The 27,689-nt window shown below is 38.6% G+C and overlaps 1 protein-coding gene across 1 annotated transcript in view; it reads left to right on the top strand.

Annotated features, from left to right (window-relative positions):
- DLGAP2 (DLG associated protein 2) overlaps positions 1-27,689 on the top strand; it is a 318,216-nt gene that overhangs the window by 207,317 nt on the left and 83,210 nt on the right. The window contains exons 4-5 of the mRNA XM_059829808.1: positions 9,180-9,245; positions 24,315-25,384. Coding sequence (XP_059685791.1) covers positions 9,180-9,245; positions 24,315-25,384 — 1,136 coding nt within the window. The remainder of the gene's footprint in view (positions 1-9,179; positions 9,246-24,314; positions 25,385-27,689) is intronic.

The raw sequence follows: 27,689 nt of genomic DNA, 5'->3' as shown, positions 1-27,689 counted from the left end.
TCCCATCTCTGGTAATATAAAGCTTCATCATCTAATGTCAAAAGGCCTTATTGAAGGTTTTCACAGCTGCAGCTACTAATAGCTAATTTCAGTTTTCAGTGGAACTGCTGACTTTGCCCTCACATCCCAGTGGGGTCAAAGGTTTCTCATGCTAAATGTCTCCTACCTTGGTAAACCAGTGACCACTATGACTCATCATATATCCCAGATCAGTGTAACAAACGCAGTTGTTCTCTAATGTTAAAAGATCTTATGTATTGAACATTTGAAAGACGGGGACAGCACTCAGACCTTTTGCCCTACCATAAAACAAAGCTGTAAAAACAGAATTATATGACCCGCTCGTAATAATTCTTGTAGAACTGGTTGGTTTTTTTACCAAACAGTAAAGTAAATATTGTGTGAGCATATCTAGTTTTAACCTGAAAATGGAAAGGTTACAAAACCCGTGTTCTGTCAAACATAATTTAACATTAGAGATGTCAGTCATTTTTAAGGAGAGTCTTAAAGACATGCTTTTCCTCAAAGTGCATTTGAAATATATTGAAAAAAATAATTTCATCTACATTTTATTTTTTCTAAATGTTCCTGTGCCATTTTCCATGCATATGCATAGAATCATAGAATCATAGAATTGTTTAGGTTGGGAAAGACCAACTGTAAACCTAACACTGCTAAGTGCACCACTAAACCATGTCCCTAAGAACCCCATCCACACGTGTCTTAAATACCTTCAGGACTCAACCACCTCCCTGGGCAGCCTGTTCCAATGCCTGCCAATCGTGTCACTGAAGAAGTTTTTCCTAATATCCAGTCTAAACTTCCCCTGACACAATTTGAGGCCATTTCCTCTTCTCCTATCACTTGTCACTTTGGAGAAGAGACCAACACCCACCTTTCTACAACCTCCTTCCAGGTACTTGCAGGGAGTGATAAGGTCTCCCCTCAGCCTCCTCTTCTCCAGACTGAACAACCCCAGTTCCCTCAGCCGATCCTCATAAGACTTGTGCTCCAGACCCCTCACCAGCTTCGTTGCCCTTCTCTGGACACGCTCCAGCACCTCAATGTCTTTCTTGTAGTGAGGGGCCCAAAACTGAACACAGCATTCGAGGTGCGGCCTCACCAGTGCTGAGTACAGGGGCACCATCACCTCCCTACTCCTGCTGGGCACACCATTTCTGATACAGGCCAGGATGCCATTGGCCTTCTTGGCCACCTGGGCACACTGATGCAGAAGATAGAAAGAAGATCATTAAATATCTACACCCATCCAGTAGGACAAAGATCCTATGTTTTTTCTTCACAAACCAGGGAAATCCGGGGACATTTTTTGTGTATCAGCTGTCACAGCATGTGGAAGATGAATGCATACAAAAGGCAGTTGTTACATTTTACTCAGGGGAAGGAAAAAGGATGGATTCTGAAGAGCTAAGAGGGAAGAGATAAATGTTTTTCTGGGATATCCAGAAGACTTGGGCTCACAGAATAATGGACATTATTCACAATAATTAGCTAATATATTCTTTAATATTCTCACTTTTTAATATAGAAGATTTGGGATCCTGAAAAGCAATAAAAGGTAAATGGCTCTTTCAGGAGCTTGACACAGTCATTCAGCTGTAAAAAATCAAGAAAGAAGAGGCTTTTAGGAATTTCCTAGGCTGTTTGAATCGCACAATCACATGGAGCCATGTCTGAACACAATGTGTTATCACTGGCTCACTCTTTTTGATTGCAGTCATTTGTTAACTTTGATAAGGAGAGATAGAGTTATTTAACTGAACTAGTCATTTAAATTCTAGAATGACTGAAAAGTAAATCTTCTTTAACACTGCACAGCATTATCCAGCACCTTTTTGCATTTATTGCTTGAAGAGGAGCAGGGAAGAGGAACTTGCAGATATCTGGGGTAAAATTGAAAGGCTTCCAAGGAGCAAAATGACGCTGACTGGCTCAGAAAAGGCTTCTGTGGGGAACCAAAGCCTTTCAGGGTGATCAACACAATATTGCTAAGCCAACCTGTGTTTTGTGGATGATTTACAGCTGCCAAAAGCTGAGAGGCAGGAGTTGGTGCTGCCAAGACCAAGATGACCCGTGACAGCTTCTGTGGTCCCCTGCAATATATTTCATTTTATGCTTTTTCCAAGATAGGACCTGAGGGACCACATCCAGCTTCCTCTCCTTGATTTAATAGGCTGTGTGCCTGGCTACTCTCTCTGATAGCTGAAGCCTGGTTTCACAGTCCTGCCAGCTGGACCTATGCTATATAAAAGTGGACAGGCTGGATGAAAGCAAGAGACCAGGAATTCCTCAGTCCTGCTCTTTGGGGCATGGGGAGGGTGATAGTTTTGTTTTAGCAGTCTTGGTAGTAACCTGAGCTAAGTAAAATGCTGGGATTCTCCAATATTTATTAAAGTAATATATTAAGAGAAATGTGTTTGTGTTTGGAAAGCCACACAAATTGTCTCTCTTGGACACAACTGAATAAGAATAATGAATTCTCTGAGTTATGAAATGGGTAGGTGAAAACATTAAAAATAAATAGAAAAAAAAGCAGAGAACCGCATCATGCCACTGGAAAAACCCATACCGTAAAGCCATTTGAATTTCTGGCCGCTGTGTCTGAAAATGGCATAGCAGAGTAACAAAAACATACAGAGAAAAGTGAGAAGGATGATGAAAGATTTAGAACAGCTTTGCCATAATAAAGCACTAAACAGATTGATTCCTCAGTTTGGAAGAGAGAGGACTGAGGCAGGGGTATGGTAGATGTCTACACAATTATAAATTATATAGGCATAAGGAATAGGGATCGATGATCCATTATTTTTCACAACCAAAGAACTAGGGGCACCTAATTAAATTATCAGGCATCCTGATAAACACACAAAAAGGAAATTCCTTTTCAAATAAAGCATAATTAAATTGTGAGGTGCATTGGCACAGGATGCGGTAGAGGCTATCAGTATAAATGGGCTCAGAGAAGATTAGATGAATCCATAGAATATAGATCCATTGGTGGCTATTAAAAACGATGGTCTAGATTAAACTTCCATCTCAGGAAGTCCCTTAAGTGCTGATTGTGGGAAGTTGGAAAGGTATTCTAGGCGATCTACGTATCTGGTGTGTTTCCAGCAGCATCCACTTTGCACCAGTGCTGGAGCCAGCATACTGGGATGAACAGATCTTTGCCGGATCCATCAGGAACGCTTTTATGTGTGTGTGTGAGAAAAAAATAAGAACAAAAGAAGAGAAGGCATGATGAGAAATACAAAAGCAACTTAATTAAACAATGACTTCCTCTTAATGCTTTTCACACAGGCCTCTTGCAAAGGAAACTTCAATAACCTTAAATCTCCTACGATCATCTTTAATTTTTGCTTCAGTCAGAATTTTCCCAGCCCTGCTGTGCTTCTGTGTGTTTGTTTCTCACCAGAATGCTATCAAAACAATGCAGAAGAATATTGTATTTGACAATACTGCCACCTGGGCTACATCTTTAGTAGTAAATTAAACAGTGCCAGGACAAAGGCCCAACAAATAGGCATTTGATTATTTATAATGTTGGTTAGAGAGGTCCCTGTCTTAGTTTTAAGCGTGGCCAGCTAACTTCCACTGTCCCAAATAATTCCCAGGCTTAACTAGGGAGTTACAGGGGCAAGGGACCATTCCCAGTAACAGTTTGGATGGAGCTAGCCTGTTCTTGAAGATATGGCTAGACCACACCAATTGGCCTCATGGCAAGAGAATGGGCCTTCGCCATGCCTAATTTGCTATATAGATGTAGTAGTATTCATTGGATGTGACTTCTTGGTGATCAGGTGAGAAAAGGAATAGATTTGCAACAAGTGATTTTGGCCACTTGGGGAAGGTCCAAACCAAGCCAATTAGCTGTCTCCCAGGAGGGGTGAGGGGGCCATAATGGCACCCAGGCGCGCACGCATTTGGTCATTTCCCTTAGGTCAGGATCAGCCTAATGACAGTTCTCAGTGATATGCACCCTGTAGCAGACTGGGGATATCTTTGTCTAGGGTCAAAGGCCACCTGCAAGAAATGCTGTAATTGGATACCAGGCTAGGGGACTTTGAGCTACAGGAGATACCTCTTCTAGATCTCTAAGTATCTCTAGTCTGGAAGAGGCAATTTCGTTTTCTGAGATCATGGAGTGATATGGTGAGAGTCCTGTATTCATACTCTGGACACATTTTATGCTCTGTAATTATGCGATCAAATGAAGTTGCACCTGCTGTTTAATTCAAGCATTTTAGGGCCTGTGTTTTCTTTCATCTTTTGTCAGAGTTAATATGTCAGGTGCTGTATAAGACAGAACTAAAAGATCAACAGCTACCATCATAGGGAGCGTACAGGCTGAAAGAAAAGCACACATAGAAATAAATCAGTGGGAGGTCCAGAGCAGGCTAATGATAAATAAATTAAAATCCAATGAACTAAGAAGTTATATATCAGTTGTAGTTCTGTCTTACTGCTGTATTGTGATGGAGAAGGCAGTTAATTGATTATGAGTCTTGCTGATGTGAGCCTTTTAAGGTATGTGCGCAACAAGTCCACTGAGACTGGGGCCTATTTTGTGGATGGATAGGTTATGGAAGAAGTACAATTAGGAGATGGAACAGCATGTCTGGTTATTAAGGGCAGAATGAATGCATAAAAAATGAGGGCCAACATAGAGGCATACCTTGGTGCAAGACTTTGCAGGTGAAGAAAGAGAAGTTAAACTGATAGGTCAGGCTCAGAGTGTAGATGATCAAGAGGTTAAAACTGAGATGATAAAATTTGAAGGATGGGTAAACTGATTACTGAACTGAGGAAAAGCAGTGATATCAGATGGTTTCTGTGCAGTGACTGTCAAAATGCTCACTTAGATGGGAACGCGATAGAAGAGAGTGTGTATCTATTAGCTCGTACAGAAACTTCAGTTCCCTGACCCAGAACACAAAGTAACATCCTACTGACCCCAATCCAGTACCAAGTGCAACTCAGGCACAATTCAGAATTGACCCCCAAGGGATTAGCTGGATCTCCTTTACCCAAGTTTTACATGGATGTAAGTCTGTGGCCTTCAGCAGTTTTATTTTGCATTTACATTGGACTGTAACCTATTTGCTAGACACAGAAAACTGAGTAGAACCAGCTAAGGCTCCCTCTGTACTTGTAGCTCATCAGGAACACACCACACACCTGAGCAATGGCAGCAGTCATCCCTACCACAGCGCACGCCCTTGCCCAAATTTGGCCCATGCCAACCAGCGCTTCCCTAGGTAATGTCTCCTTAGTAGGGTAAGGAACAACATAAGCCGGGGCACACTCCTGACAGACATCCAGCCTGTTCTGAGGACAAAAGCTGTGCGATGCCAGCTTCATCTCGGGTGCTGGCCCATGTCATCTCCCACTGTACATGTAGTAGCCTCAGGGTTGAATGAGCCGTCTGGATCTGTCAAGCTGGTTCCAGCTCAGCAATGTCTCCTAACGTTTCCAAGCTTAAATCTGGAGAACTTCAGCTGTGAAAGGTTCCTATCACAGTCTTGAGTGTCGTCTGTGCAGTGTTACACTGGAATGCATGACAGATCCATCACATTTTTAAAAAAGAAAATGAGATACTAGATGTAAATGACAGTTTGTGCTCTCCTATTTATGCAGATCACAGCATCATTTTACTATACATTCAGCTTTCACAGAAGCAGACATCTCTGCACTTTTAAAGCCTATCATTTTTTGTCACTATTTTGAGCCCTGTTGAGAGTGAAGACTTCTCCCACTATTTTTTAGTTTCAGGTTCAGAGGCAGGTTTTTGCTTTCTGTTTAGACCAGTCTGTGATGCAGTAGTTTGTATATTGAGAAGAGACTTTAATCGGTAATTGTGTCCCTTGTCTGTGGACTGTGTGTTCCATACATTGTTTAAAACCTTAAATTGTAAATCATCCTATTTTCATAATCTCATCTTTGTTTGCAATTCATTGCCCATCAAAATATTCCAGTCTAAGACTACTATTTTCCTCTATGTCCACTGGTGTAGAACATTCTACCAGTAGGCCCACCTTGAGCAAAGAGCAAGCTGAAATACTATGGATCTATGAGATAGAGGAAGTGAATGACATAAAATGAATGCAGGCATTTTACGACCCTTGAATTTCAGCATGCATGAGAATTCTGTGATAATATGCCTAACATCATTACCATGAGATATGAAGGTTGCTGCTGTGCTTATGAATGAAGGATATGCTTTTCATTTCTATGGTCAATAATAAAAATGGTAATTTCTAGCAAAAATGTAAACTGAAAAAAACCAAACCTGTATGTCTGTTGCTGAAGGAATAATATGACTTCAAAGTACAGTTCAGCCTCATACAAAGATTGTCTTTGTAATACTGCAAGAGCCACTGAGACTTTAGATTAATTTATGCTTCATAAGTGCAGAACACAAAAATTGAATGTCTTCAAGGGCTGAAGGAACTGACAGTAGCCTTTTGAAAAGACAGTCTAAATAATGAATTAGTGATGTGAATAGGTATAGTCATAAAATATAAAGAAATAAGAAGTCCTCATGCTTAGGAAGTAAACTAATCACTACGAGCTACTCATATCCCTCATGCAGATTCATAAACTTAAGGGAATCACAAAGGAATTCTAAGTTCCTTTGAAACATTTGCAATTGACCCTATTCAAAACAGAATACAGGTTTTTTGCAGGATGGAAATTATAGCTTTTTTGTGCTCTCTATAGGCTCTTCTAGACAACAGACTCACTGACACTAACAAATATATTCATATGGGGTAGCTATGAGAAAGAAATGAACCCTAATACTAATTCTACAGGATAATTGAGGCAGAAAGAGGTTAACTGAATTGTCCGAATTTGCACAGGAATTCTTACGACAAAGTCAGAATCTGACTTATGGATCCCATTACATGACCCTTCTCTTTCATTTTGAAAAGGAAATTTGTTTTCTCTTTTCTTTCTCAAACATGCCAAACCCATAAATGTTTAGTCTAGTTTAGCCTACCCCTAAAATTTTAGTCTAGTTTTGGGCAGAGCTTGTGAGAATAATGCTGACTTCTTGTAAGGAAGAAATAATGCTATGCATTTTATTTTCTTTGGATCATTCTATAAGTGTTTCTGAATATATGTACATGATATAACTTTGGAAGAAATTAATAGCTTCTTTTTCAAAAATACAAAACTACTGTTTCAATGTAAAGCTTCTTTATTATGAAGTTAACACGAAGGTCTCCAAGTTACTTTTACATTAATGTAAAGGTTCCTGCAGAATATTCCAGTTATAACTTTCATTTGATTCATTACTCCTGTGCAGCCAAATTAGAGGACAGGCATATGAGTTACACAATATAGGCAGATCATGTGAGCAAAGTCTCCATGGAAACTGCCTAATTTGTGCTTTTATTTAATTAGAGTTGTCCATTACCTCTCCAAATGAAATTTAATTTAAATTCATATGCCAGTCACTTTTTAAATTGTGTATGACTTCTTATCCATCACTTAACAAGATCTCTAGTAGGCTGTATTTTAGCAGAGTGAGTTTATTTAACAATTGACTTTATAAACAAGATGTTTATTTGACAGCTCAGCTTATCCAACATTCTTCACATCCTTTGGACTTATTTTCTATGCAGTATCTGTGCTATACTACCCGTTGTTATCAATTGTATATTCTTAACCTCACAAATTGTCAAAACCAGGAACAATTGTTTGAGAGTATCCACATGAGTATATTCACTCATTTTGCTTGCTGTGAGATAATTGGGAAAAAAATCATAGTACAAAGAAAAAAAAGTGCAACCAAGACCAAGAAAAATACAAAATGCATGTATTTGTTAAATGGAGCATTGAAACAGGCAAAACAGTGTGTCTATGGTAAGATGAACCACAGAAAACAGCTTGTCTGATACAGGGATTGAGGTACCATTAAGAAAAGTCTGAGTTGGTTCAAACTTACTGGAATGTCTGCCTGAGGACATGAGTAATATGAAGTGATGTGAGTTATTTAGAAGTCTTCAGTCCTTGGTCGTGCGCTACAGAAACATGGTCTGAAATACGTGATTTTATCTTTCTCTGAAGAATTGCTGGTTGAACGTATAGTGAGAGGCTATGGAGTAGTCCATTCTTTTGCTGTTCTTTTGAGGTGTCTGTGCTTGTAACACAAGCAGATGGTAAGAAAGAGTACGGTGGAAGGCTGTGTATACTCAAACAACTTCCACTCAGCTGAGGCACCAGCAAATATGGATAATAGGGCAAAAACATTTAAAAAAAAAATTAAAAAGATAGTATTGTATACTTACATGAAACACATTACTGTGATATTTTGTAGCCTGATCTATGTGTTCTCAAGCCAATCTTGTACCTTAAGGCAGTGTTACTGACCCAATTTTCCATATGCAGCTCTGTGTTAGAAATGTCTGAGCTAGGTGCCAGGTCCAAATTAATTTGTATGCCAGTGTGACAAGAGCGCAACGCAGAGGCAACAAGATGCAATTCTGAAAGCAATATAGGCAGGGTAGCTAAGAGCTGCGCTCAGGCCATTCAGCAGGTTTCTGCATATCTCACTGCATTCATTACAGCACAGACATATCATCTGAGCTTAAGTACTTTTCTAGAATTACAGAAGTTGTCTCTGGCACAAAAGTAAATGTTATTGATAGGAAAAAGTCACCATCACAGCATTATCAGGGTTCAGAATTGCAGAATTGAAATGGTTGTGAATAAAAGGTAAAGAAAGTGGCCTGAGACTCATGAGTGGCATTATTATCATCAGAGGTGGGAAGCACTAAAGGTACAACTGGAGAACTGACAATAATGATTCTTCCCGGAATAAATACATTAAGGCTAAAAGGCAGTAGAATTCAATGTAACTAAGCAAAGCTGAAAAGAACAATGTAAAAGATGTTAAAAAAAAGGCATTTATGAACATTATGACGTGAAAATGTCTGGGAAAAATTAAAAAAAAAAAAATAGAAGAACACTAGAACAACTGACAAAAAGGAATAGATACTGTAGATAATAGTACCTCAACAGCTTCACGGTATCAGAGATACTGAATGGTAACAGCTATCCCTGGGTGGATTTAAAAACTAGTGGAGAGTTTATGTCTGGATATACCAAAATATCAGAGTTATTTAATAGCTACTTTGTTTCTGTCTTTTCAGAAGAAGAGGGTGGCGATCTGCTCAAGTCGGGCTTCAGTTTTCCAGGGACGCCAGAGGAGGAGCTAGGTACAGATATCATCTCTCAGATAACTTGTACTGCTTGTACATCCAGCTGTGGGGGTGAGGAGGCAGGAGGCTGCTCTGTGGTACAGCCTTTCTCCAGCCACAAAGCCCACAGCAGGCATGGCACTAGGCGGTGTTAATGAGAGTGGCCAAAAGCCTCTCAGTCCAATCCTTCTTGGAATTTCTCACCTGCTACATAAGGTTAGAGAATCAAAAGTAGAAAAACATCAGATTTGGGTAACAACCAGGCATCCAAGAATTCAAAAGAAGTTGTTCAAGGAAATTATCAATTTTCCTTCTTTTGTCTTTTTCTTCTTGTCTTACCCCTTAGAAAACATAATTGCAGAAAGTTTTCAATGTTACCTTTTAAATTTAAAAAAATAACAGAAGCAAGGAGAAATCAGAAACTCATAGACCCCATGAATGAAACCTTGATACCTGTCTCACAAAGCTAGTGGTAAAATGTCCCACTGGCTTCCATGTAGCCACATGTACACCTTTTAGATTGTGCAAAATTGAGTTTCTGTTCCCACAATTTTGTATTCAGGTTGTCATTGGTTTATGTGAAATCCATCAAAATTTTTATTTATATGCAATCACTTTATGTGGTTATTTTTGGAAGAGAAATATGGAAAGTTGTTTCTGTGTGTTTGTTAGTTAAAGCTCCCTTTATTTCAGGAGTTAGTGTAACAGTAATTTTTCTCCTTTTGTGCATATGCTCATGTTAATATATTGCAACAGTTTATTTTGTGTTTTTAGGATATTTTTGTATTTGGCAAGAATATTATAAACTCTTGTCCTGACCTTATTGTTGCACATTGATAGGAAGATAAATCATAGTTGCTATATTAAGGAAACAAACCAGTTTGAACAAGGAGCATGAATTCAGGCAGGGAATGTCATTATGTTTAAATAATCTCTTAGAGCAGGATTTTCTAAAACAGGTAGTCTTGCCACTCAGTTACACTCAAGTCACGAGTTCCATAAATGTTCAGTGTAAAAATATCTGTATTGGACTTTTTTGTCCACTTAATATTAAAAAAACAAGTGAAAAAAAGCTACAGGGTAAGTTCCAGAGATCGGACAGAAGGATGGGTTAAGGAAGAGACTGAAGAACCTTCAGGCAGTTTCTGCCTTAATTAAAATAGTGTAAGAGGGAAGAAGTGTTAAAGTGTTAAAGTGTTAAAGATGAGGGTCCCTAGGAATCTCACAAGTGAATCCTATGGAGGAGTCATGGAATGAGCACATCTCTCAGCCTTCTTGGACATTTGGGGGTTTTTTGCCCTGCTGCCCCATTTCACAGTGCACAGGAAGGAGTTCAGATGCCCTGGGGTAGAATTCATCTCATCTAACGGTTGGAAAGTAATTCAGATGTAGATGTCTAAACTATAGATATCTGGACTTCCTTTAGAGTCAATGAAGAGTGATAGACTTTTCTAGGACACAGCAGATTTGGCCTACTTTAGAAGCCTAACGTAGGGTGAGATGAATCATGCCCTAGGAGTATGTCATTGTTCTCCTTCCTATTTGGTTGAGAAAGAACTGCAGGATTTCTGAAGCCAGAGTAAATGATGTGTAAGTCAACAGTATTAAATGTCAGGTGTCTACAGGAGTAAGGACCCTCATATGAACTAGGTAATCACAGATTAACGCAAAGGTATGTGCTAAACTGATCAATCATCCAGCACCCTGATTAGGAAGAAGATGGGAGATTAGCCAACAGAAATGAGGAACAGGAAAGTAAAATCAAGCCCAAAATCACAACCAGACTACAAAGGAACTAAGATGCTTTCAAAAATTTCAGCTATTTATAGCCAGAGGACTGGAAAAAAATATGCTAAAAGCAAGGAAAGATCTGTCCTTGCTCCTAAATTTTGGGTCCCTATTGGAGTCCTCTGAAAGCAAGTACCAAAGATCACTAGGTAATGAATGGAGAGAGGTGGATGGCTTTAACGTTTTCAGAAGGAAATCCTGTCCTCCTGACTTAGCTGCCAAACTGCAGATGGCCAAAATAGGTGGACTGGATGCCATCAGTAATGTAAAAGCATATGATGTCCCATTCTCCCATAGAGAGAATCACTGTAAAAAAAGAAGGAGCATACTATGGAAGACAGAAATTGGGAAGACTTTTATAAAAGTTTTGGGATAGTCAGTTAAGTTCAGTGTAGACAAGCTCTGTAGTTACAGCTGTGCTAATGATTAACATCCCTACAGACAGGTGGGACATATCTGTCTGTCTGTCTGTCCCCCGGGATTGTGTTCTGTTACTTGAAGATTTGAGTTCAAATCCATGAACTGAACATAACATTAGTGAAAAAGCTACAAACTATTAGATCTTTCTCAGTCTCCCCTTTTCCTTGTTGTTGCACATATATGAAGTTAAATATTCATTGAAGAGAAATCTGAATCCGGGTGGATACTCTAATCACTGGGCTATGGAAATGAGCGCGCTCTCTCTCTACACATATATATACACATACCCCAATGGCTATGTAATTATTTTGTATGAACAGCCTCAGTCTGAAGGACAGCTAGAGACATTCATTCCTGAAAAAAACACAGAAAGGACTGTCCTTGAGAAGTAAAATAATTGTCCCAAATCAAGGTGGAGTAGAGATGATATTCTTTAAGGTAGCTCTAACTGCAGAGCCATTCATTATTCTAGATTCTCACTGTCCCAAGGAGCTTCAAGTTACATTCTCTCTGGTAGTGAAAAATCTCTGGCTCCAGGCCCTTATTTGTAAAACGGGTTTAATATTTCCTAGTGAGGTTTCAGGGCTTTGGTGGGGATTAATTAATGTTTACACAGTATCTCACCAGAGTGAAAATGCTGAATAGTCACTAAATAATATTATTAATACAATGATCCACTGCCTTAATTGGGAAAAGGTATCAAGGGATGGGACTGATGTCAACTCTTTTACATTATTGATTCTATAAAAGACCTCATTAGTTAAAACAGGCAGAAATGCAATGGATTCCTTCAAAAAAAAGCTTACCTAAGCATTCATAGCCTGTTCTCAAGAACAGTATTTCATAGCTTTTCTGTTACCATTTATTTGTTAACAGAGTTCAGGGTGATCAGTATTGTCATGGTTACAAGATTCACAGTCAGACCAAAATTCCTATTCTTTTCACTAGGAATATCTCAAATAAACATCCTGATAAAGGTAGCAGAGCATGGTGGTAGGCACAAAAGATCTGACATGTGTGATCTCAAGCAGCTCACTCTAAGTCTCATGGAAACTGGAGTTCTTCCAATTCCATGCTTTCTTCTAGCTGGTGGTTGTAAAATCTGAACAATGTTAAAGTATTAGAAAATATTTTATGAAACTAATCTTTTCTAAGCAAACAGAAAACTTCTCACAGTCTTATTTACTTTAGGCTTGTATAGGGTACAGCAACAATTTGCTTTGGGTGCCAGAAACAAATAGTGCAATCTTAACTAGAGATATATGAAAAATGTGCCACATCCAAATGTCATTCAAATAGTAAAAGAAACATGTGAACAGGGAAGACAGGATGAGCTTTTCTTTAAATATAGATTTTAATAGGTAGCACATGCACGGAGTAAAGAGGGAAAAATAGATTATTGAAAAATTATTTTAACTCCTTTTTCTAGGTAAGGAAAGCATCTATTTTACACGAGTTTAACACTTAGCATCTTCTAATGTTAAGCAAAGAAAGAGAACTCTCACTAAAGGCTTTTTGTTTCAGTAAATTACTGTTTTCTGTTCAGGAAAGGATGTTGAATTGATGTTAAGAAAAAGGTTAAAACCTATAAAACAGGTTGCAGTTACTGATAATGGTCTTAATCTGCCCCAATTGCAAAGTAAACTGTAAGGGAGTTTAAGGGCAGGTTACGAAAATGTATTTTTATTTTACAGTTGATGCAGTCTTGCTTTTGATTAATTGGTATGGTTCAAGTGTCAGACAGTAACTCATGGTTATTCAATCACTGTTGATTGCATGATCATGCCTTTATGACCTTATGTGTTGAAAGGAAGAAAGGATATAACTGTTCTTGAAATAAAAAAATAAAGGCCCGACTTTCCAGTCTGTCTTTCTACCTAATTATCTAGCCTTCCTCCGTGCACAGTGTCTGAACACTTTGCACTTTTCATGGGTTTTAGCTTCATATAACAGGCACGACAGCAATTTCTCCCGAGGACAGACAAGGAGTTAACAGTGGGCGCTTGGCTCTCCTCTGTGCCAGATCCACACCTCGGTCCACCTTCCCCCAGTGCATCCAGGGATGGTTAAACAGCCGTAAAATTTGACTGGAGTTGATGGAACTTCAGTCAGACACAGGGCTTGGCCACACAAAATAAACTGCTACACTGACACTTATCTCTGTAAGCAGGCACAGTAATAAATACTTTATTTTAAATTCTTAGATGAGCATTATCCCAGAGACTTGAATGTTTCCCAGCTTTCTGACATTAACCCTCAGAGGTACAGAAGTTACTTTTATTCTTGTGCTATGGGGAACTGAGGTAGGGAGTCTACAAGAGATATCCACAAAGGTTAACTTTAACCCAGTGAGGCAAGGTGAAGCCTTTCAGTGGCCACTGTTGTCACTTCCCATGTCCTTATCCTGGACCATACAAAAAGTTCATGGCTAGACAGGAAATCTTGACTGCAAATTTCCCAAGTTAATCCTCTAACCACAGGACTACCTTTCTTCCATATAATTAAAATACATAGACAGGTGGCTTGGTATGGAGATATAAAAGTCTTTTAAACTTACAAGAGGTTTTAAATACGAGGTGCCCCAATATGTCTCTGTGTTACTGTCTTATTTGCTTATTGTGACTAGCTGAACTGGTACTGAAAAAAATAGCCTTTTTTTTTTATTCCATCATACCTCTAAGTAATTCCACTTCAAATTCCTCCTTTTCTTGTACCCAGAAACTGTAGCATAGAAGTTTACTCATCTGATGATCAAGACCACAGAAAGTGTTAATGAAATAATGGGGAATGTTTTTCAGAAAATAAATTTTGAACTTTAAATTCCTTTTAGCTATGCTTGAGAGCTTATTCTGTGAATTACTTTCAGTCATAGAACAAAATCATATCATGTGGCCTAAGCATCATGTAAAAATATGCTAACTATCCTGCATTGTAATTATAGGCTGTTGGCCACAAATGCTTACTAACAATCTTCACACCAGAAGCTATTTCTAAAAATTAAACACCTCATAATGTCAGACAACTCTGCAAAAATCCCATTAGGCCCAGGGTCAACTCACAAACAGGTGAATATATTTGTAAAGATGTAAGATTAATCAAATAGTTTATTTTTTTATGAATTATTCATCCTTTTCTACTACAGAATACAAAGGGTTCTACGCATTCGTTACTTAGCCGAGAAGCAAATATTTTTGTTCTAAATTATTTGGGCATTCTGACAGGGCTGTCCAGCTGAGGAGGCTCCTAATTTCAGTTGCAGAGGAAATATGTTTTTTCAAAACTGGGAAGCTTCATCCCATTGTTAGACCACATCTGGACTACCAATTCTAGTGTCTGCACTGGAACAAATGAAAGACCTTTCCAAGGAAAAAAGAGAGAGAGAAGAAGTGGGGAGAAGGTGAAACAGCTTGAGTTAAGTTTCACACATGGCATGTGGGATGTTAGCAAAGGAGGGATGTTTTTCTCTCCCGCCTGCCCTGATGACCCCCTGTAACACCTGGGTACATAGCTGATCCACAACATTTACTTTCACATAGAGAGTGCAACGGCTGCAATGGAGATGACAGACTGACTCATCTGACTGCTTCGCCGTGACTGCCTTCTTCACTGTATTGTCTCCTTTCAAAAGGGTAAAATGTGCAGCCTTTTAAATGTATTCCCATGATGGGTAGCTTAAATGATGTGCTCTCCGTTTCCCCAGAAAAAAGTTACCATGCTCTGCCTCCATGTTCATTATAGGCTGCTTAGGCTCTATCGAGGGTCGGACAATTTGTACTGGCACAACCAGGGTGGTGAGGGTACTTCCAGCGTGAAGGTACTTGACCACACTGTCTCTCACAGTGCTGGCCACATAGGTCTTTGATTCAGTCTGTCTTCCTAAGGGGATTTGTACTAGTGTTACTAGTGCCGCAGGATAAATACTAGCAGATATTGCTAATACACTCCAGGCTTTCACTGGTGTGTTCTGTTGTCAGCTTCCATCATGAATTTCTTGTACAATTCTGTTTGTTTTTTCCATCTTTTTATAAAGTCATTTCTCTTCATAAATAATCAGACAGCAGCATATTAAGATGCCCTGTCTCAAACTTGCCAAGGCTCTGGGTACTTACACCACCACCTCGTCCAGGGAGCAGGGTTCACAGTTTGACACTTCACTGCCTCATGGAAAATCTGGGTGCTAATGGTTGTGGGAAAACGCAATTATTATTTGCAATATGTTTCTCACAGACCCAAAACAGAGCTCAGCCAGGCAGAAAAGAGACGGCACCCTGATTTGAAAAATTCCCAGTCTGAAGGTTGTGGAAAGAGGGAGATTTTCTGCCTGTTCCTATGGTAACAGCTTTAAAAGGGAACTTGTCACCAGGCTGCTGTTTCTTCCTGCACCCCATAGGAAAATCAGGATGAGACCTCCTCCATCTCAGTGGGTTGAGCTGAGCAGAAAAGTTCACAATACAATGCCAAAGCAGCAAGAGGCAGCACCAAGTGTGTACAGCTGAGAAGATAATGATGAACTCCAAAAAGTAAAAGAAATAATTGTTTTGGGTCAGACCAAGGCTGAAACTCTGAAATTTTTGGTGAATCAAAAGGCTGCAAAGAACTGGTGCTAAAGCAAAGAGAAAATCAAGTAATTTTCTTCAGTTCTGACAATTTAAAAGCTGTATTTAATGTTTTAAAAAAAAAAAGTAAAGGGGATTTTGAAATAGAAAGGTATTTCAAATTGACATGTTCTGTGGCAATAATCAATGCTTTTGAGAATTAATGCTTAGATTATTTTTCTCCCAGAAGAACACTCTACAAAATAAGCAAAATCTTTAAAATATATCCATGTTTTAAAGAAATAATAAAAAGCAATTTAGAAGGAATGTATGATAAATATTTTTGCTTGGACATAGAGACATTAGTTCTTGCAGTCCTCTCAGTATTACAGAGGATGGTAAACTTCCTCCATGACATATCGTCATAAATAAAGGACAAATTCCGAAGAATTCCAAAAACACTAAGCAAAAAAAAAATTCATTCAAGGAAGAACTTCATAAATGTCAGCAATATTTCTTTTGTTTGATTTTCATTTAAGAATCAATGATAAGTATTTCTTATTAGAAAAAAAAAAAATATGGAGATTTGATAGTTCCATTCAGCTGAATAGTTGGTCCAAGTGGTTTGGATCCTTGGGATTAAATCTTGGCCCCTGTGCTATCAATGGCAGTATTTCAGCAGAACCAGTTTCACCTTCCATGCCATCATCTTCCTGACTGGGGATCCCTTCAGGCTTTTAACACATTTATTTCAGTCCAGAATGAATTGTGCTTTCTGTAAAATACAGCCCTGATCAGAGGTGATACTCCTCAAGTGAAACCAGGATTCATAGGTAAACCAACCAAGAACTTTTCTCAGCAAATGTTTAGAACTAACCCCAACTCCAGGAAAGTTACTGGGAGATTTGTCATTGCCGTCAATGTAACAAGGATTTCCCTTTTACTTCTAGAGTCGTGTGTAGATCCCTGTGTATATCTTTCAGCTGTATTACCCAATTATTTTGGCTTTCTTTAATTGCTGAGAAAATTGTTGCAGTTTTAATGACACCAAGGGAAACTGATTGTCTCCTGTATTTGACCTAGTAACTGCAAGCAGCAAAATTTTGTCCTTAAGGAAAAGAAGTCCATAAAGCCAGGTACAATAAAGAACAAAAGTTTAATGGTGTTGGGCTAGCTTTTCTGGTCTGTGTTTGGAAGCATTGTAACGAATTTTCTTATAACCAATTGTGCAATGATATTCACATAGTGAAGCCCTGATTGACTCCATACAGCTGTATATCTCCAGAAGAAATCTTATGTGTTAGTTAGTTTAGGTCAATCTAATCCTGATACGTTATATTTTTTTCAAAAGCTTCACTGATCATACAGATTCTGTGAAAAAATGTTTGTCATAAATCATTTTGTGGACTTACCTCTGTCACAGCACTGTTGAAAAGGTGAATAGTGGCAATGCACTTCAAACTTGAAAAGCACTGTGAAGGTCTGTGTGCTACATACCAATCAATACTAGGACATTGTGCACTTCAAGCCAATGGAAATTAATCTTGCACCATCCTGAGGACTCCCTGCATGCCTCCGCTCCAAACCCTGGAGCTTCTTGCAAATCCCATATTGCCTCTCATGGATTTCTGTCCTGTCCTTTGTCATGGCATGGGCACAGTATTGTGCCTCTCATCCTCCCCATACAGTCCAAGTGCCCATTCTTCTACCCATAAGATGTGGAATGTCATCATTCCCCAAATACTGTTTCCACATTTCTCCTTTTTCACGTATGGCACGCCCTGTTTGTTCTTCATGCCAGGCAGTCAGGGTTGTAAACCTGCTTTAACATGTCCCCGGTCACAGCTTCCACCAGTGATCACAGTTCTCTGTGCTTTTCTTTCTCTCAGTATATTGTACTATATGTCCCCTGAAAATCAATACCCCCACCTCCCACCTCGCCACCTCAAAGATCGCATTCTCGCTTAACGACAGTTATTCTGCACTCCTTTTGCTACAAAGTAAATAGTAACTTCTTTTCTCTGATCATCCTTGTTTATCTCAGAAATAAATCCCTTGGGATGTTGGATGGCCAGTCTACTAATCTCTATTTGAAAGATGGATGGAGCTGAAGTCAGAGAATTGTTGTGCTGAACGATATGGTTGGGTGCCATCAAATATTTGTTCCACCTGCAGACATCTGCGTCAGTTCTCGAAACCGTGACTGTACTGAATAAATGGCAGCACTCCACATGCTCCTTACTTCTCCCTTTGTTTTTTCTGACTTTGCTCCAAATTAGTATGTTCTGGTCACTGATGCTGTTTTAGGCATAGGATTTGCACATCCATTTTTATCTAACACGGGAGTTATAAAAACCATCTTACCCTTGGCCATTATTCATCATGTGGTTCTACTGAATTAGCTTGGGCTGTCAAATAATTTTCCATGTTTTAGCATTAGACATGTGCCTCAGACCACCTAAATTCATATATTTATGATGTAGTTTTCTCTATTGGAACTTATCATCCACAGTTTTTGCTGTAGTCAGCAGAGATAAATATGTACACAACAGGTGGTATTCATCTGACATTTTTTAGATATGTACTTCAGGCTGAGATGAATCATTCCAGTTTCTCACACTCCAAAATAAAACCACATCCAGGCGGCATATTTGTAACAATCTTTGGCCCATATCATTCTTGAAATCATATCTATATATTGGCTGGAAGAGTCTTATTTACATAGTATGAAACTATGACGGCAACAGTTTAACCGTATGGACTGATCAGATCCTCTAGCTCTGTTTAGTCTGCTAGTATAAACACAGCCATACATGCCCACCACAAGGACCGCTCAGGATCCTGAGTAGAGAGGCATTTCATTTTCAGGCTTAAGTGTCAGAACAAGACAGGAATCCATGTGCAGCCCATGACTACTGTTTGTTTGACAGCCTTGGGCATTTTGGTGTTTGGCTTTAGGTCCTCAGAACTGCCTGCTTCTCTCCTTTGACTACACAGGGAGACTGGGCACATAAAGTACCTTGTTGCAATAGAGCCGCTATTATTATTTTTGAGGGGATGCTACCCCTCAAAGTTCAATATTTCAAGTAAGCAGCCTGAAATGTTAGATAGGAATTCACAGATCAGTGAATGCACTGCATGCAGTGCAAATGCATCAACTCAGTGTAACGCAAAATACAAGTCACCTTCTAAAGCTGGAGGTTAAAGTCAGGTAGTCATCCAATCTTTGCAATTTTATGTAAATTTTATACAAGGTGTTGCGCTACATAAATAGGTTGGAAATCTTATAAGACCAGACTAGCAGCTTAAGGCATTTCCAGAATTTCTTCCTTGCACTTGGCAGGTCAGTCACTCTTCTCAATCCCTGTAAATACTCATTTTCAAGGTTAGAATAAAACAGAGAAAAATACTATAACAAGTTAATGAGAAAACAGTGCTCATCTAACATTACTTACCGCAGATGTTGGGCAGACAAATCTCCAGCTAAAACATTTTATTTATGCATTTTAATATTTAATATCTACTTATTTGATTCATATACTTGTTTTTACACTATTTAATATTTGTATTAGTTATAGGCTAGACTGGGAGTATATTTTTTTAATAATACATTACAGCACTAATTGAACTGAGTGAAACAGCACAATGCAGCAGTCTGGTTTTCTGTGCAACATCTTTTTGAAAGCTAGATTAGGTATCTCTTTTCAGCAATGCATTTTACTGGTTTCACTATGCAAAAGAGCTCTTTCTTCTCCGATGAAAACAGCACAAATGTTTCAGATGGATAAGTAGTTTACCATGGGGCTTATAACATTAAAGCAATTTAAATTATCAATAGATAAAGAAGTGCTTTGCAGTAAATAAATAAATAAATAAATACATACATACATATACATACATACATAAATAAAAGCAAAAATCAGGCACCATTTAGTAGTTCCAGGAATTATTATTATGGTTTGAAAGCTTCCTTTCAATACGTAACACACACAGATTTGTACAAAAGGATTTGTGGAGACAGGCACTTCTTCTGAAGGTCAGAGAGATTTCCAGTGTTTTTGCATTGACTCTTTTTAGCAGAGAGCAGTGTTCCAGGAACTCTAGAGATGCACAGCCCTTATTCTTCATTGCTCAGAGGTTTTTAGCCCTTTTGCCCTAGAACATTAATACTAATTCTAATTCATTATTTCAAATAATATTCTTGGTCCTTGAACATCTCTTTCTTCTCTTCGTACTGACTGGCACAAGGAAAAAGCTTGAATGCTCTAAAAATTGTGACCAGTCCCTGAAGACAGGCAAACTAACATCTGCTTGGAGTAAGAGAGCAACTCTCAGCATCAGAAAGTACAGAAGAAAAAACGGGAAAAAAGCAGGAAAGGACATGGCATAACAGGGAAAGAGTTGAAATAGACAGGAAGGGATGCAGAAATCCTTCCGTCAAGGTTGAAGGTTGACTCATATCTGTACAGTAGTCTCTGAAAAGAAGAGCTTTAAGGGCTTTTCAGGATTTTTGGAATTACTGGATTCTCTCTGACATAACAGCCTATGTCTCGGTCTAGGTTCCCACCCCACCCCCACCCCCAGTCTTTATGTATTCTCTGACTAGCCATTGAAGTCAATGGAAACATTCCACATTGCTCTGATGAAACCTAAAAAAAAGCCATTCCTGTGCTCACATGTAATATATTTTCTCTCTGTTCCTATTCCTCTGTCTGCTTTGGGTTACTTTTATTTGTTCTTCTGTTTCCCTTCAGTTCTTTGGTTCTGATGGTGGCACTTTTTTAAGGGACTAGACATTAGCGTCCTCGATTACTTTTACATTTTTAGAGTGATTACCCTAAGAAAACATAGGACCTGCTGTAAAAAAAAAACCTTATATTTTATTTTAGATATCATTATCTTCAAGACATAGATTAAAATTCCAGTCCAATCTGTCATTATTGGATAAATCTGACATTATTTTATTACAACAAAATCTTAAATTTCTTTTTAAAAAGTATTGAGAAAAAAAACATTAATACTGTAGCTTTATGAATTTTTATGAATCAGCTGAGCTGTGGACATTGACCATAGACACACTTTTAGCCCCTTGCAAATGCTAGAAAAGCATGTTAGCTTAATTGAATTTTAAGCTAGCACATTTTTCTTGGCATTTCTGGCAGGCTAAGAGCTAGCACATGGTCAATTACACTGGTCTGGTACCATACAGTAATTCATTCAGCCACAGCTCAACTGTTTCTTCGAGCCTGCTGAACAAAGTTGACTGAATAGTACAAAGCACAGATGACTTGATAAATTTATATATTATAATGGAAACTTTTGAAGAATTTCAGAGGGTTTGTAAGAAGAAGTAATGGTGCCTAGGACACAGAACAGGTTTGATGTCCTAAGCAGGTGCCAGATTTGGAGTGGTAAATTTAGATGATGCACATGTAAGTGATTTGGGACTTTATCCAGTATCAGTTACTGTCTGTGGCAGATTTAAGAGGGGAAAATTACTTTTGGAAAATGCCTCCTTCTTAATTCAGTTTTTAATTATTTTGATTATGCTTATTAAATGCCTATAGCAGTTTCTAACTAACTACTGTGTTTCAAACTAAAAAAATTCAGACATTCCTTGCGGCACATAAAATACCATAAGGCTGTGAAAGCAACATACAGAAAATGGTATTTTTCTATAGTTGCACTGAGCTAGAATCATAGGGAGTCATGAGGGATGGAAAAGCTTTTGTTAGATTATCCATTGCAGCGCAATCAAATAGTGATGTTTCATATTCCTAGGGATGTTACAGGATGAAAATGTTTGAAGCCTTCTGGGCTATGCTAGATGGTGTTTGAGGCCTAAAGAAATCACCAGGAACGAGCAGTTCTGCGCTAGGAAACTCATTTAAATGAGTCTCTTATTCCTGTCTAACTCTTCCTTTCATTCTGGATCTCTGCCATGCCCGCCTTTTTTTTTTTTTTAAATGCATTGGCGATTCAGCGACATAGTGCAGGAGTTACCTTCATTCATAGATGTGCAAGATTGTGATGAAAAGGCTCAGGGCTGACTCTAATCGTGCTGTCATTTTGACAGAAGAGCCTCCTTCTACCTCCCTCTGGCTCATACCACTGTGAAAACAAAAATCAGCAAATCCACAAGCACTTTGGAAAATGTTGTCTCTGTTCCAGTTTCCCCTTTCTGTAAAAGGAGAACAGTGCCTTCCATATTTCATGGGATTGTAAGAACTAATGCAGTAATCTCTGTCAGGTGCTTTGGGAACCCTTTATGGGAAGCATAGGCTAAGTTCAATACATGGACCATTATTATTCCCCTGATAATGTTTAGTAATATACTGGGTTAAGTACCATTAATTACGGTGCTACTTACGTGGCTGAATCCCAATGCACTGTTATAATTTACTATCTTGTCTATATATAGCTGTACTTTTAATTGGATAATCAAAATTATTTCAGAGAAACAGTTATATTTCCTCTTTGTAACTACACTTATGCAGGGTACAAACAGTACAACAGACTGAGTAATCAACAGTAATAAGTTTTTATTTTAATGGGAAAATAGTCAAGAATTAAGTAAAAGAAACTGATATAAAAACAAAATAGAAGCAGAAAAGGATATATGCACACACACATCAGTTTCAAACCATGATAAAGTCTGGAGGTGACATTTGGACCCTTAAATCCATCTTTGAATTTAGTGTGGCAGGATAGTGCCTAGGATGAAGAATACTTTACTGTTTATTAGTTTAATGCTACATTCATTTTAAAACAATATGTGGAGCTCTGTTGAAATTAGCATGCAATAAAATCATCTGAGCATCTTCCACTATAGGACATTTAGAGCATTTAGGTTATGAGATTGCTGATGCTAAAGACATGTGACAAATTGCATTCTGTACTGAAGCTATCATGACGTAACACTTATTAATTGAATAAAATTAAATAGATATGGATATTGATCTGTTTCATGACCATATCCAGGCATTGAGTTTTCACCAGCAGTGGGAATATGATTTAGTAGAGTTTTGTCATATGCTTAGAAACCCCTCAGAGTGCTGTTGGCTACTGTGTTATCTCTACAGGCTGGTCTCCAGTGTCCAGTTATGTTGTTATGTATAACAAGTACATATTCACTGGCTTCCATTCTGATTGAGGCCTTCAACTTCCTTGTATCAGGCACCTGTGCAAGATTATTTAGATACTTTAGAGAAAATTTGCAGAAAGACTGTGCTAAGTGGGTTGTATAAACGCTTATGCATCTGTCTGATCCTCTAAAGGATTGTCTTGCATCCTATATCTTTGTCTGCTTTTGAAATGTTGCTTAAATAAGCTGAAATTGAAGAGGGGAAGTGAATGCGAAAATCTAATTGAAGCACTTCTGGGTTTTTTAATTTTCTGTTTGTAGCATTTGACAGCTGCAAGAAATTGCATGAGAGAAAAAAAAATCAAAGGCTTGAGTATCAAAATCTTTGCTTACAAGCTACTCTTATTTAGTATTCATGCTTGTTTAATAACCACAACTTGGAGCACATGAGCCATAGGAACAAATAATCGGGTATATAAAAACCCATAGCTTGTACCTAAAGATATTTGTTTTATCAGGAATAACATAGAATTGTTAAATAAATATTTTGTAATTTGGACATAAAAAGGGAAAAACTGCCTAACAGAGAAGACTTTACATGCATGGGAATAGCAATAATACTTCTGGACTAAGGATAACAGTTGTTCAAATAGTATGAAATGCTTATTTATAAACTGTTTAGTTATATAAAAATTAAGCTTCGTTTCGGCACATTCATATTGTTTTTCTCTTTGCTGTTTACTATTTATGTTTATGAACAGTGAACTTGGGATCCTGAAGCTGAGATACATTTAAGAAAACGAAGTTCAGTTTGTGATACGAAAATGGCTCCATGGAGAAAGGATACATTTAGGTTAAGATATCCAACTGAGAAACCACAGAAATAAAAACTAGACCCATGTAACTTAAATGACTAGCCACAAAGCTTGATGTAAGAATTCCAAATATCAAATAATGCACTGAATACTTGAATGTATCCATTAAATCTATTTGAGTAAATTTGCATAATGAATAGCTTCATAAAATTTAGAACTGCTAGCAGACAATTTTGCAAACAGGAAGGAGGCTGCATTCACCCCATAATTGGCTCCTAGTGAGCAATTTTAACCGGTTTTAAAATGGTGAATGAAATTCCATGAATGGCGAGATTTTCCATCAAGATTACAGAGAAAAAATGTTTAGTTTTGCAATATACTTGGATTTTGCGAGTTAATCTTTTAATCAGACACATAACATTGGTTTTATCTGTTCTCCTGACAGACCAGCAGTACTCATGGTCGCCTTCTCAGCACTTCAATGAAGAAAGATACTCTCCTGCTCCGGGGAATATGAAAGGATTATCTGGTAGTCGCAACCAACCACAGTTATGTTCAGCTCATACTTGTGGCTTAGCATCCCCTGAAGATTGTGAACACACCCACGACCATATCCACCATGGGCAGGAGCCAAGGCAATCGTATCTTCTCAGCCCCACGGAGAGTTGCCCGATGGACCACCATCGTTGCTCGCCACGCAGCTCCATTCATTCTGAATGCATGATGATGCCCATGGTAATGGGCGATCACATGTCAAGTAGCACTTTCCCCAGAATGCACTACAGCTCACATTACGACTCAAGAGACGACTGCGCCATGTCTCACGGTAACCCTAAGATTAACCGTATTCCTGCAAATCTTTTGGACCAATTCGAGAAACAACTTCCTCTTCACCGGGATGGGTTTCACACTTTGCAGTACCAGAGGACCTCAACAGCTGCGGAACAACGCAGTGAGAGCCCAGGAAGAATACGCCATCTTGTTCATTCAGTCCAGAAACTTTTTACTAAATCTCATTCTCTGGAAGGATCATCCAAGGGCAACGTTAATGGAACAAAGGGAGACAGTCGAGGGGACGATCATCATCACGGGCACCATTCCAAACACAGCAAAAGGAGTAAAAGTAAGGAGCGAAAACCAGAAAGCAAGCATAAATCTGGAATGAGCAGCTGGTGGAGCTCTGATGATAATTTGGACAGCGATAGCACTTACCGAACCCCTAGTGTGGTAAATAGGCACCATGCAGATCATATATCTCATTGCTACCCTGAGGCGCTCCAGGGGCATTTTGGGGATCTCTCATTGAAGACTTCCAAAAGTAACAATGATGTGAAATGCTCGGCTTGTGAAGGGCTAGCAATGACCCCTGATGGTAAATATATGAAAAGGAGTTCTTGGTCCACGCTTACAGTAAGTCAGGCTAAAGAAGCTTATCGCAAATCATCACTGAACTTAGATAAGCCTCTGGTTCATCAGGAAATCAAACCTTCCTTGAGGCCGTGCCATTACCTTCAGGTAAGAGGAAGATTTTCTTAATATTTGTAATGGAAAAAGCATCACAGTTTATGCCATTAAGTCATCATAAAAAATACAAGGGTAATCTGTGCCTCTCTCTTAAAGTATATCTGTATGGCTCACCTGGTGCAGATATTCCATGAAAGTGAGAAAACTCTAGCTTTTGTCTTGGTTTATAGAGCATAGATTAAAAACCGAATAAAACTGGTATGATATAAATTAGTTTAAGGTCAGTGGATGTGTTTTCATCTTTGGACTTCACACTGAACATCTTGATAAAATCCAAACATCAGACTAAAAAAGGAGCAGTTCTCCCAGTAGTATGGTGGCTAGAAAAAGTGTGTCAAATACATCTGTAAATGAGTCACTTTAAAAACAGGCTGTGTGAATTGCTATTTTTGTGTTATTTTATTCCTTTTCTCCAGGTTGTTCTAAGTAACAGAAGAATAGATTTACTGATGTACTCAATTGCTTTGTCGTGATGATGATTACTCACAGACTTCCTTTTTGTGACTGGGTCACCCAAAATCATAATGAACTGAACCTCTTGAGACCATACTAGAAGCTATCCTTGTTAAAAGTTATATGGGTACCTCAGGGAGAGAAATATTTCAGGCCCAGTACTCAGACTGTTTGTGGTGGTGTTCTGCACACTTGTTTTCTCTACCAGCAACCAAGAAGCTCCCACTTTCTCCTACATTTAAACTTTTACACCTGTTGCTTGCTGCCATTTGCCACCCCAAAGTCATGTTAGTGTAGCCATTTATGATGCTGCACGATGATCTGAATATTAAAGTGAAATGGGTTTAAAAATTAGCTGCCAAAATATTTTTTTTTAGAAATTTACATCACTTACATGGCCTAGGTCCAGCACAGTCCCACGACAAGTGTCGTTAGCACATCAGGGTGTACAGAGAACTGCAGTGGGAGCAGAGCAGAAAGGAGGCAGTAGCTGGGAGGATAACTTCTGCAGCTAGCTTTGCCACTGGAAAAAATGTAGTATACAAATATTCCCTTAGGTATTTTTACCAAGTACAGCCTGCAAAGCCCATGTTATTCTGAGTGCCTTCTCTTTTATTTCTTTTTAAGCAACTTCTCTTTCTCCAGAACTTAACTGATTCTCACATTAACATGGGCAAATCTCCACTCCAGATATATGTTTTTAGAGATTTTCAGTTCCTGTGGACTCTGCAGAGCCAACAAACACAGACTAGCAACCGTTGTACTTCTGTGCAGAGCCCTCTTTCCTCTGAGCAATAGGGGGCCAATAGTAAAGAGTCACACTTGAAAAGACATTTTTTTTCAAAAGCAGATGCAGACATCCAGGGTCAATCTTCCCTACTGAAACAGGGAAAGTTCCTCATTGCAGAGAAAGAAAAACAAAGAAATTGCAACCCTCATAGCATTACCATGCAAATTGATTCTAATTTAGACTGACAGTTGTGATATTCTATCATATCCAAGTACAGTTCTCATGTATGTAAAACAGCCTGGACTTCCCTGGAAGTTTTTAATCTAACTGAATGAGCCAGAACTGGAAACGCATCCTGTGCAGAGGCTTTCACTTGTGTCTGTGCTCTAACACCATGTGTACAGCTCCGACATTACAGAAAAGTTTAGGTATGGCTAGCTTTTTCCTTACCGTGACATACTCCTAATTCTACACAGACAGCTCTAGTTTCTCTTCATCTCTGCTGGGTTTTGTGCTTTTTTTCTCATCATGTTTCATTGTTTCTTCTTCCCGCCTCTTTACATCTCATTTTTCTTTACAGAAGCCACCAGTTTTTACTTGTCATGGGCCTTCTCCTTACTCCCAACTTACATCAGCATCCTCAAGTGAATGTGAAACACTGAGTTCACAAACTAACTTGGTTATTGCTAAGTTTTAGATCAAGCCCAGTGGCAACCCTATGGAGCAGGAAAGCACAGTTTTTTGCAGAGTCATCATTTTATGCTTTTTGTGAATCTGGGATGACTACAGAAAGGAATTTTCATCCAGTAATTAGGAAGGTTCATCCACTGGTAGGTTCATCCAGCTTAAAATCTGGGGGATGTGAATTTAAATTTTTGCTGCACCAGAGACTTTCTCTGTGATCTTGGTTTTTAAGCCCCGTTAAAAATGGGATAGTAGCCATTCCCTATTCACAGAGATCCTATAACGGAAATTTATTAAGACTTGAGTGCCTAGCTACTACAATAAAGAATCTATAGTTGTGTCCAAAACAATAATACCAGGAATTCTACAACAGGAATATTCTCCCTACACAATATTAAAATAAAGCATATGTTCTGTAGAATCTGAATA

The sequence above is a fragment of the Gavia stellata genome, chromosome 2, assembly GCF_030936135.1.
Source record: "Gavia stellata isolate bGavSte3 chromosome 2, bGavSte3.hap2, whole genome shotgun sequence".
Classification (NCBI taxonomy): Eukaryota; Metazoa; Chordata; class Aves; order Gaviiformes; family Gaviidae; genus Gavia; species Gavia stellata.
Note: the sequence above shows the minus strand (reverse complement) of the source record. Positions and strands in the feature narration are given on the sequence as shown.